At 39.5% G+C, this 12,791-nt stretch overlaps 1 protein-coding gene across 1 annotated transcript in view; it reads left to right on the plus strand.

Moving 5' to 3' along the window:
- plagl2 (pleiomorphic adenoma gene-like 2) overlaps window positions 1-12,682 on the plus strand; it is a 34,512-nt gene extending 21,830 nt beyond the window's left edge. The window contains exons 2-4 of the mRNA XM_083570189.1: window positions 6,456-6,583; window positions 6,686-7,110; window positions 7,437-12,682. Of these exons, the coding sequence (XP_083426315.1) occupies window positions 6,821-7,110; window positions 7,437-8,892 (1,746 nt within the window). The 5' untranslated portion in view covers window positions 6,456-6,583; window positions 6,686-6,820 and the 3' untranslated portion in view covers window positions 8,893-12,682. The remainder of the gene's footprint in view (window positions 1-6,455; window positions 6,584-6,685; window positions 7,111-7,436) is intronic.
- Window positions 12,683-12,791: the final 109 nt, after the last annotated feature.

A 12,791-nucleotide genomic window follows, 5' to 3' on the forward strand; every position in this document is an offset into this window, starting at 1 on the left:
CAAATAAAAAACTGAGCGACATAACATTAGACCAATTACATTTTTGAACAGAAACGAAAAAACGCACCTCACCTGTGTTCTGAGCTGCACGGCATCGGGAGAAAAAAAGTTTTTTTTAAACCCACGATGATGCCAAAAGAAAAACTCCCGAGAGAACTTGTTGTGAAAGGAAGGAGGAACACAGTGAACAATGACTTACTTGGTAGGCTACTGTTTACATACAAGCTGTTGTAACGCGTTAAGTCTGGGTCATGGGAGAGCTCGCTAACTCCAGTTGCAACAGAAATCATATAAGCACAGACAGGTTTCCAAAACTCGTGCTTTTTTATTTTTCTTGGCAACAGCGTTACGGGGTTAGTCAAAGAAACTTATAAATGAGCATCAGAAAATAATAAGGACGTATTCCTCGGTCTTGCACACATGCAGTAATACCGGAAAAATGCGGCAGCAGGCTATTCCTGAAATGCCGTTCTGCTCTTAAAGAAGCCACAACATATTTTACCCGTTACACCGTGTAACAGGCATTGTCTTTCGTTAAAGCCTGTGTAAAGTTCATTAGTTTCAGTGTAGACTTATTTATGTTAAAAATAAAAATCTTTGTCAAATTCAGTGGGTTACGCTTTATAGTCCGGAAATTACGGTATATTATTGATGATTTTCTATTATTTTCTTAATTTAACCCCAACATACATTATATTGCCAAAAGTATTGGGTCACCTGGTCATAAGTACGGTATATTATTTTTGAGCATTGCATTCCACATTTTGGAGTGTGCTTATGGATATTTGTGTTTATCAGCCACAAGCGTGTTACGAAAGGCAGGTACTTATGTAGGGTCAAGTCAAGTGCTTTTCACAACAGACATTGTCTCAAAGCAGCTTTACAGAAATCAACAGTCAAGGTGGATGGTGTGCATTTATCCCTGATGAGTAAGCCGTGGCGACTGTGGCAAGGAAAAACTCCCTCAGATGTTTTGAGGAAGAAAGGGTGAGGAGACCTGGGGTGCAGTCAGCGTTCCAATTCATCCCAAAGGCGTTCAGGTGTTGCCAGTCAAGATCTTCCTCTCCAAAGCCTGTAAACTAGATCGTCAAGGAGCTCACTTTGTGCACAGGGGCACTGCCATGCTGAAACAGGTTTAGGTTTCCAAGTTCAAGTGAAATGCTAAATTTTATTAAAGCGCATCTAAAGACATCCTATACAATTAAGTGCCTTCAGCTTTGTGGTAACAGTTTGAAAAAGAACCACATAAAGCTAAAATATTAGGGCACAAATTATATTATGGTTCTTCTTCAAAATGTTCCATAAAGTTGGAGGCAGCCAAGAATGTCTTTTGGATGTGTTACATTTTCCCTTCACTTCAACTAGGAGACCCTAACCTGTTCCAGCATGGCAATGCCCCTGTGCACAAAGTGAGCTCCATGAAGATCTGGTTTACATGGATTGGAGTGAAAGATCTTGAGTGGCCTGCTATAGAGCTCTGCCATCAACCCTATTGAACACTTTTGGGATGAATTAAAATGCTGACTGAACCCTAGGTCTCCTCACTCACCCTATATCATTTCCTGACTTTACTAATCCTCTGGTGGCTGAATGAGCACAAATCTTCACAAACACATTTCAAAATCTATTGTTTCTGAGAAGAGTGGAGGTTATTATAACGGCAAAAAGTGGACTAAATGTGGAATGGGATGTAGAAATAAAATTTTATGATCAGGTGTCCGCATACCTTTGTATTTTATAACTATGCATTAATGAACACATATAATAAATACAGTAATCCCTCGTTTATCGCGGTGGTTACGGTTTAAAACCGCCCGCGATAAAAGAAAAAACGCGATAAACGGACGCCACCCCAAAAATGCTATTTTATGTATACAGTACTGTACTTTATTCACATTTTACTCCATTTAAACATTATATTTTTATTAATACATTTTATTATTTCAACAGAAAACTCAATAAAAACAATTTCCCAATTTTAGGTGTATCGTGCAAGAGATTGGGAAAATCAGCGAAACAAATTACCTATGTGGCAAAAGCAATTCCGCGATAAACCGCAGGCATGAGATTTGAACCGCGGTAAAGCGGGGGATTACTGTATATAATCAGCAGTGTGACACAGGATTCTAATTTTTGCCAATTATCTGAGTAAAACTGTTGTTTTTTTGTATTCATAATTTATCCCATGTGCACTTTGTGTCATTTTACTGCTCAGCTCACTTTCACACATCCATGAATTCGAAATGCCCCCCTCTTGCATTTTAATCCCTCATTTAAACAGCAAGGATATAGAATGGACTTATCACTCATCCACTGTGCAAACTGCACCTTTAAAAAAACTAGGTTTCTTTCGGTTATTGGGGTCAAACTCAGGGTCAGATTCAGGTGTAGGCGTAGCATCGGTTAGCTAGCAAGCATAAAATGTGTGTGTCTGCGCAATTTGACAGCAGTTGCACACTGAACTGAACCTCCATTACTTGCCATTGTTATAGCAGAAAGTTCCTAATATCAGCAGAATACACAAACAAATTCCCCACGCCAGATCAACCGGTAAGCAACATACCAGAGTGAAATACTTGTACGTTCAACCTATATCTAACTGGAAGAGGATAAAGTTTAAAAACTTTTTAGAAAACAGTAGATAATGAAATGTCACTGTGTGTGTGTGTGTGTGTGTGTGTGTGTGTGTGTGTGTGTGTGTGTGTAGAGGTTATATGCAGCATGGCCACATCCCGTGTTGGTAGCCAGACCTATTAGGGTTTAACTGTCAGGGATGTGAGGATTTGGCAGAGCAAACCCTGCGTGTATGTAGGTGTGAATACGTGTGTGTGTGTGTGTGTGTGTGTGTGTGTGTGTGTGTGTGTGTGTGTGTGTGTGTGTGTGTGTGTGTGTGTGTGTGTGTGTGTGTGTGTGTGTGTGTGTGTGCGTGCGTGCGTGCGCAATGGGGGCTTTCCACTGCTTAATACTCTAACTGAGGTCCAAACAGACATTCACGGAGGAACTGAAACTTGTCCATTATTGCAAATAACACACACTACAAACATTAGGGTGGGAGAGGTTGAGGGTTTGGTGTCTACACTGTACCTGCCCCTTCCGTCATCTTCTGTCTTGTCACTGTAGTCAGTAAAGCATGACACTTTATCGCTTTATACTTTATTGCCTAAGAGCTTCTCCTTCTCCTCATTTTTCCCCATTCCTTTATTTCTCACCACTCTCTTTCCGTTAGCCTTCACACCATCTAACCCTCTCGCTGACCCTCACCATCTCATGTAGTATGACAAACACAGCGCAGGGCTATTCTGGGGTGCTGGATGTTTTTTTTTTTTTTTACACACGTAAGTCATGTGATCTGCTCTTCCTCCTCAAACCTGCACTCAGTCTTGATGTGTTACTTAAGGCAATTCTTTCAAAGACCAACCGTTTAACCCAGGTTCACAATTTCACCCGAGTTTTTCGGTGCGAACCGCAAAAGTTGGATGTCGCATTTTACAGTCTAATCGAAAACTCAAGCAGTGTTTTCATCTGTTTTGCATGTCAGCATGCACCAGATACAGCTCGATCTTCCATGTCACTCAGGACTATTTCCGTCCACTGATCCCTCCTACTGTAGAAAAGGTGGAACACAAATGTACTCGCTGACCTCAGTGGGCCTCTCTGTTTGGAGGACAAGTCCTAATTTGCATTCCGACTTCTGATTGGAGCATCAGCATTCCACTCTTTCAGTACGTTAATAGTTTTGGCTGCCAACATTTTATTCAAATTTATTTCAAATTTTAAATCAATATCGGTTAATGAATCGTGAATGAAGAAGGGTGTCAGTGTCTTAAAACAATGATAACCCCCCCCCCCCCAAACACACACACACACACACACACACACACACACACACACACACACACACACACACACACATACACATTGCATGCGTGTTTGTAAGCATTATAGTAACCACCCACGACCAAACCCGGAGATGTGGGCATGCTCCTGATATGACGTGGGGTTGAATGAATATTTGTTTCCATTGAAGTGGGATTTTATTTAATTTTATATTTTTTAAAGAAGAAGGGAGAAAATGATTGCACCGCAACTGCTAATCTACTGGGAATTGCGCACACACTTTTTTTTTTTGGATTACACACAGAATGGTATAAAAAACAAAACAAAAAATATCCTCTGTTGACAGGAGAGATTAAAATACAATAAGCAAACTGGTTTATAAGTGTTTAATAACTAAAGGAAACAGAAAAGCATTTTATCATACGTTTTATCTTGAGGCTTTCATCAGACCTTGAGGTGGACGGTCTACAACATCACGTCCTTTTTCAGCCGCAGTCAGTCCGTGTCCATGGTGGCTTTAGATTCTTGTTCTTGGCTGATACGAAAGCAACATGGTGTAGATGGACAACTTCTGCTGTTGTTGCTCATCCACGTCAAGGTTTGATGTGTTGTGCTTACCGAGATGCTTTTCTACACCCCGCAGTTATAAAGAGTGGTTTTCGAAATGCTTGAGCCTGCAGACCCTTTGCTCACAGAATGCTTTTTTATATTTCAAACCACACTGTTTAAATTCTAGAGAATGTTGTCTTTTAAAAGCTCTGGGGATCATCAGTTTCTTAAATATCCAGTAACTCCAGTAACTGATTTTTCCTTCATTCGATGTTTGATATGGGCATTAACCAAAGCTCCTGATCGTTATCTGGATTACACCGCATTGCACTGCTGCCTTATGATTGGCTGATAAAAGAATCGTTTGAATGTGCAGGTGTTCCAAATAAAGTAATGTTAATTATATATTATTATAGTAATTGAAAAGGCATAAGTATGCACAATTGAGGAAACAGTTACGACGTGTATAATATGTATGATTTATAGGAGAATAAAACGAATTGTTTCCTGGTTTTTCAGTGATACGAAAAAGATAAGGATCCCCCTTCCACACAAAAAAAACCTGAAAATTTATTGCTACACATTCAAAAGTCTCAATTTATAAAGAAGCGAAGACCTACGTCGTGCACACAGAGAACGATTCAGAAACGTCTAAAAAAAAAGGGCATGAAGGAGCTCATTTGCATACTAGAATGTGCCCTAAATTTATAACATTGAATCTAGTGAGGAATTCAGATTTGTCTGCACATCACTGTGTTTGAATCACATTTTAAAGAGCATCTGTGTGGTTATTCCGGAGTGCTGAAATGCCGGATGTCTAACAGCGTAGTGCATGTGAGGGTGACCTTTGCCCTCCAGACCGAAGGAATGTGGAAACCCTTCAATCTCAAAACAAAATGTGCACTTCTGCAGTCTGCGTGCACTTCCAGATCCTCACCCTGAAAGGTCTTTTGCACGTATGTAAAGCATTTTTTATTTTAAACACAGAATTAATGAGAAAAGCTCTACATCATATACACTTAGATAGTCAAAATATATTTTGTGAACTGTGTGAAAAAAGCATTGGTGATTAAAAAGTAAAAAAAAAAAAGAAACGTACCATGTACTGGATTACACAGCTGATGATTTAATTTTAGTATGGGTAAGGAATAATGTTATTTTCGCAGCTTAATAGCAGTGGAATTGGGAGGAAGTGCTGAGTTGCCAGTATGCCTAGGGTTTAAATGTACAAGAGTGTCCTTGCTTTTTTTATTTTATATTATTGTATGTACATTTGCGCAGTTGGGGTTTGGGGGGGGTGGATTCTGCAGGCATGATGGATTGGTTGTGTGTCTCAGTGTGTATGTTTGCATGTGTGTGGAATGTGTGTGATGAAGAGGCATGACAATGAGACAAAGCATCCTGGAGCGGCTCAAAAGGAGGAGTGTCAGCCACTTGCACCCTCCCCGCTGGGTGATGGCTACAGTCCTACAACACAGCTGTCAGTTACCCATACATACATGCACACGCACTGACCATAAACCAGTTTGTATGCTGTTTTACACAATCTGTTGTCGTTCAGATTTTCTGCTTATGACTTTGAGTTGCTGTGTTTTGCAACAGCTTTAATCAGGAATTTACACTTTAGGAGATTCTGATGTCGGCATTGGCGTCAGTTGGTATGATTGACCAGAGCATAACTTGGAAGATGCCTTAATACCTTTTAGACATTGCATTAAACAAGGCACAATAATTACATTTTGATGAGCATATTTATAATTGTGTCCTTATCCACTGCTTTACTTGTGTTGCCTGGACTAAACGTTTTAAGAACAACAGTTTTCTTATATGCTTATATAGAAGCTTTTAATGGGTGCTTATTAAAAATTTGAATTAAGAGTAATTAGGTATAAATCACAAAAATAAACAAGATATTGACAAATTTGTTATAACTTTTTAAACCTTCAATTGTACTGACTTTTCTGTAGTCGCATGCTCAATAAACCACCTGTGCTGCAACATTCACAAATCTTAGTTTTTTTTTTAATGAAAAGATTTTTTATTTCATCATTTCTTTCCCCCCCCTTCAGAACAAGCAAAATGAGCAGTGCTAATATCTACTGGACCCCACCCATGTCAGTTGGGACTGGGTGAAAACGAGTGAGAGAGACCGAAAGAGACCGATTGCTTGCTTGCTGATGTTCCGAACCAGAGAAGGGTAAGTGCTCATATGTGCGACATATAACACGTATATAATTATGATTAAAGGACTAATCATGTGAAAGAAGAGTATAAAGGAGTTGCTTATTGTCTATTGCAGGTTTTCCAAAAGAGAGACTGCATAATCCCTTAAACCCACCCCTTTAAACCCCACCCCCAGGCAGGATCCAGAAAGAGCCTGGAAGGTAGGGCAGCCACAGCCGGACATAAATGGCAACGGCACCCTAAGGCTGCCATGGCAGCAGCTGCCACCGATGCCCCACACCACATAACCACACTGACGCCGGAGGATCGACGAGCTGCCCCAAAACTCTTTGGAGGTCCAGCTCAAGTGAGGACGGAGAGTGAGAGAGAGAGGGAGACCGAGAAGGAGGAAAGTGGCAAGGAGTGTTTGGTGTGTGGCACCCTCTTCAGCTCACAGGATAAGCTTCAAATCCACACATTCAGTCACACAGGGGAGAAACCTTTCCACTGTTCACAGCCCCACTGCCACAAGGCCTTCAGCTCCAAATATAAGCTCTACAGGTAGGTCAGATTTAAAACAATCATCATCTCCAGAGAACATCCTTAGGTAGATCCCTTGCTGTCCATTCTAGAGAGGAAACCTTTGCATTGCATGAAGCTGTACAATAAATCTTGGTAATAGTTTGTGACTGTTCAAAGGCTTTAAGAGTGTGTACATATAGTATATATAGACATCAGAGGTTAAAAATGAGTATCAGGTGTATACCCTGAATATGGGAATAGTAAGTGCGGGCTGTTAAAACTGACAATTATTATTGACAAATAAAACGTAATTAGTAATTAGTTTATTTACCCCCCCTCTTTTTTGCTTTTTACTTCCACTGCAGGCATATGGCCACACACTCCCCTCAGAAGACCCACCAGTGCACATTCTGTGAAAAGATGTTCCACCGTAAAGATCATTTGAAAAATCACCTACAGACCCATGACCCCAACAAAGAAGCTTTTAAGTGTGAGGAGTGTGGCAAGCACTATAACACAAAGCTAGGCTACAAGCGCCATGTGGCTATGCACTCCGCCACAGCAGGAGACCTGACCTGTAAGGTGTGCTTACAAAGCTATGAGAGCACCCCCGCACTCTTGGATCACCTGAAAAGCCATTCTGGCAAGTCTTCAGGCGGCACCAAGGAAAAGAAGCACCCATGCGATCATTGCGACCGGCGCTTCTACACTCGCAAGGATGTTCGCCGACACATGGTAGTGCACACCGGGCGCAAAGATTTCCTCTGCCAGTACTGTGCCCAGCGCTTCGGAAGAAAGGACCACCTCACACGACATGTGAAGAAGAGCCACTCGCAGGAGCTGCTTAAGATCAAAACTGAGCCACCGGATATGCTGGCTCTGCTTGGTTCTGGCTCTCCAACTTGTGCTGTGAAGGAAGAGCTTAGTCCTATGATGTGTAGCATGGGCCCCAACAAGGACTCCATGATGACCAAGCCTTTCCGCAGTGGCACCCCTTTTTCTATGGGCATGTACAACCCTCACCACCTCCAGGCCATGGCTAGCCCAGGAATGGGGCATCATCACTCCTTGGTTCCTGGATCACTGTCTGCTGCTATGGGTATGGGCTGCTCCATGGAGCCCCCTTCAACCTTGCACCACCATCATCCACATCATCACCACCACCCGTCGCATCCCTCCCCTCCACCCCCGCCGCACCAACAGACTCCACTGCAAACCCAAACCCAGCAGCAGCATTCCCAACCTCATAAGTACCAGCTTGGATCTACCTCATACTTGCTAGATAAACCCCTAAAGGTGGAGATGGAGAGTTACTTGATGGAGCTGCAGAGTGTTTTGCCAGTTCCACCCCCACCTCCGGCTGATCCCCATTCAGCTGCCTCACCTAATAAAGATGGACTGGAGCCTCCACCCAGCTTAACAGACGAGTTGTGTGGGGATCCCCTTCTATCTAAAAGCCCTGCCATCATTGCTGAATCTCTGTGTGCTGCTAACATGGACTTCTCCCATTTACTGGGCTTCTTTCCGCTAAACCTGCCTCCCTATAGCACTCCTATGAGTTCTGGAGGCCTGGTAATGGGCTACTCCACCTCCAATGCCTCTTCTACTTCCTCATCGTTGTCAGTATCATCACATGCTGCCGAATCTCATGCTGCCACAGCAACAGCCTCAGTGCCTCTTACCTCTTTGCAACCTCAACCTCAGGAGCAACCAGGCTCCAGTGGAGGTCTTGGTCTCGGGCCCCTGCACCCACTCCCACAAGTGTTTAGCTCCAGCCTTAGCACAAACACCTTGCCTCGCTTCCATCAGGCCTTTCAATGAGGCTTTCACCCCACCCTGGCCTGCCACAGGCCGAGACAACTGAGCTGGCCCATTGAAGAGGAGCTTTAGGGCTCCCTCTAGTGGTGGATGAATGAAACACTTGAACACAAAGAAGCCTTAAGTGAAGCGCACAAATGCTTTTAAATGAGCCTGGAGAAAAGAAAACATTTATTTTCAAAAAGGAAGTAAAACATAAGAGAAAAAAAAATATCACTGAGCTCTTATTTAGGCGTTTCCATCTATATTTTAGTTTGTTTCAACTTTTGTCTCAAAAATTCACAAATTACTAGCATCAACGGGCCTTTAAGGCATGGTACCGCATACTTTACAAATTAATAATAATGAGTCAAAGAAAAGCATAAGGATAATGTATGGGAAAAAAAAGTTTCATATTTTTTAAGACTCAAAGAGTAGTTTGAACTCATTAAGCTTTTGTTGTTTGCTTTTACAAATATGAGACTTAATTTATATTGTCTCCATTCTATTAAAGTCAGGTATTGTTTAATCACCCCTTAAACTAAAACTGCCTTGGCAGCCAGGAGAGGAAAATTAATGGAGGAATGAAGTTGCATAAAAAAAACCTCTTCTTCTTTCACAGCCAAAAAGCAAAATCATAAAAAAAAATGATTCAAAACAAATTCCCCCATAAAAAAGTATTAGTTCCAGTTGTTTAGACTTTTTCCTCCCAGTGCATTACATACTTGAACATTTACAAAACAAATTGCCCTATATAAACGTGCACAGCGTTTCTAAAGGTATTTACTGAAAATACAGAGCAGAGCATGTGCGATTCATAAATGATATAAAAATCAAGACATACAATAAAAGAAGGAATGCAATTTTAACAGTCCGGCCTTTATACACTGTAACCATATAGAACAGAAGACAGATAAATGGATAATGTAAAATCCGTACAGGTTTATGTTAGTCAAAGGAAGCACTTTGTTTACAGCAGAAGGCACTTGACCTTTTTTTGGAAGTTCCCATGGTGACCCACTGACCCTCAGTTCCCTACTTCCTGAACCAATTTACCTTTTTTTCCCTCCTGCTTCGTAGCCAAGCTTAATACACACAGCCACATATTTAAAAGATTCTCTAGTATCTAAAGAATGAGAAAGTGCTTCCTTATGGTTACACTTTTCCTTCCAGCACTAATTTTTAACATCTCTATAGCAGACGTTTTATTACCTCCACTTCCTGCCCATCTTATTCTTAATATGTTTGTTAGAACACAAAAGATTTTAGGCAGGTTATAGAGTTAAATGTTGAATGGTAATAATCACCCTGACATATGTGAATAGAAAAGAAACAAGATACGGGGGGGAAAAAAATTCTACAAGAGTATTTTTTGCAGTGTACGAAATACCACGTTAAAAAAAAAGTATAATTGCTTTTATTTTAGTAAAACATATTTTAGATAGATGTATTAAAATTTTGTTGAATTTTTACAAAAAAAAAAAAATTTCAGGTTTACATTCTTGTGTAACCTTGGTCAAAAAATCTATGAAGTAATTGCTTTTCATTATAGTCTACCCTGTATTATTTGTTCTATTCTCTTTTTATTTGTATGTGGATTAAAGTATGATATTTTGACCTACATGTAATAGACTATTAGTAGAATAATCAAGTAGAATGAACTACTCTTTTAATTTTTAGTTTTGCTTAGAAAGGCCCATAATGTGACTCAAGTTTGATCCGAATGATTCTCTTTCAGTATTGGAACAGACCTGACAAATGTCTGCGGTGTGTGGCTTGCATCCTGTGGTCCCTAGTTATAAAATTTTTTTCCCCCAATTTCTGTCCCAGGGGCAAGACCAAAAATCAAATGCTAATATATTTAGCAAAGGAAGAAAAAAACATCAGCAACATACAAACTGACCACGTCAAAAAGACAATTTTAGTGGCAAATTGATTCTTATAAACTGATGCTGATGATGGTGCAGAGTTCTCCATCAACATAGTAGAGAAATCCACCTCAAATAAAAGTCTGTTACAAATAGGCAAAATTTCCCCCTCCCACAACTCCGTCGCTTACCTTGAACTAAATGTGAAATTCAACTTAAGAATGAAATTGCTCAAATGCGAGGCCACCCCGCCCCCTTAGAAAATGATTTTTATTTTTCATTTTTTGAAGTTATGCTGCTTTTAGCGCTATGGTTGGCAACAGTCATAGACCACTTCTGCAGAAATCCTTCTGTGGACACCTTTAAACTGAATACATGAACTCCTTTGTCCATTTCTGTTCTTTTTTTACAGCTGCTTCTTTCATTCAAATGAACTTTTTTTTTTTATCTTTATCAAAGCGTCTGAAGAAAGACAAAATACCCAGAAGTCACCAGACTGGTCTTTGACATTCAAAGCATGGGACAGTTGATTGGGATATTGCCTAGTCGTTTGTTGTCATATTATATATTATTTTCTGTTTGTTGAAACAGGACCTCAAAACAACACAACACATCACCTCATTTAATTTTATTATACATATATATATTTTTTTTTTCATACCAAAAACCTGGGGAGAAGAAACTTTTTTTTTTTTTTTTTGCACAATTGCTAATAAAAGAGGAATATTAAGATTGAATTTATTTTTTTGGAATATACCATAAGAAGGATCGGGTAGGTTCCAACTTAAATTAGCCAAATGTGCATTAGAATTTTGTTTATTTACAAATGAATTGTGGGAAAGGAAATTTTTTTTAATAAAAAGTGTAATTTTCTTTTTAATTATTCCACATCCGGTCAAATAATTTTGGTGAAGGAAAGTAAAAAAAATCCATTAGTTGACAGGCACTTTGAAATGTAAGGGTTTTTAAATAGAAATGTCCTAAAAGTCACATTAATATGTGTGAAAAGAAAGACAGGTGTAAAACTGCACAAGCAGCATAAGTAATAAAGCTAAGCAAAGCATTTTTTTTTTTGTTTTTTTAAATAAAGAAAACTTATTTTAACAAAACATAAAAATGAAATTCAACAAGCTATTAGCAACTTGTGAGTTTGTCCTCCCCGGGTTTTCTGTGAGCTGATTTAAATTCTAGCACTTTTAAAAACTTTGAAAAGAGTATTTTTTTTTTCTTGAAATTTCAGCCTTATATGTTTGTTTGTCTTTTTTTTTTTCTTTTTTGTACTTGACCATGTACATGTATGTGCCATTAGTTAAATGTGTAGAATTTATTAATCTGTGTAATTTTTTCCTCCTCTTCCAAAGGAGTAACAGTATTTTTTGTTGTTGATAGACTTTCACTAATATTTGCTGCGTTTTGCCCCAGCTCTTCTTGCTTTGTGCATTTAAGCATTTGAGAAAACAGTATATGTGCTTGTACTTAGCTTACCTTCGAAAACCCTCGCTGTAAAAGTCAGTTTAACACAATTCAAAAGCTGCAACTTGCTATTTCTGTAACAGAAAAAGGAAAGAGATGAAGAACAAAGAAAAGCAATACAGCTTCCTGCCACGATAAAAAAAAAAAAAAAAAAGTATAAAAAAAAAAAAAAAACAACAACAAAACACCTAAATATTACAGAGCTAACAGGTATAACTGTGTTACTGCATCAAGTAAACCCCGTTTAATACTTTTTTTTCGTTTAGGTTATGTTATAATATATAATAAGCAGAAGACGGGAAGAAACTCAGATGGGGGAATTTGGGCAAAGATGGTGATTAGTTGAGTTCCTGTTAGAAGCGTCCACACAGTGCAGCATCCGTATCTGATTGTAAGTTGTGCTCTAAATTAAACAGCTTGGAATGGTGAAAGACATTTTTTCAGAATGTCACGCCTTAGTGCTCATTTAAAAATCTTTTTTATAAAAGAGCCTTTCACCCACTGTTTAACTTTTAGCCAGCAGCAAAATGAACTTTGGAAATACAAAAAAACAAAACTTCAAGGAGCTTCCCTTCTAGGCAC

The sequence above is a fragment of the Silurus aristotelis genome (genome assembly GCF_946808225.1).
Source record: "Silurus aristotelis genome assembly, chromosome: 19".
In the NCBI taxonomy this organism is placed as follows: Eukaryota; Metazoa; Chordata; class Actinopteri; order Siluriformes; family Siluridae; genus Silurus; species Silurus aristotelis.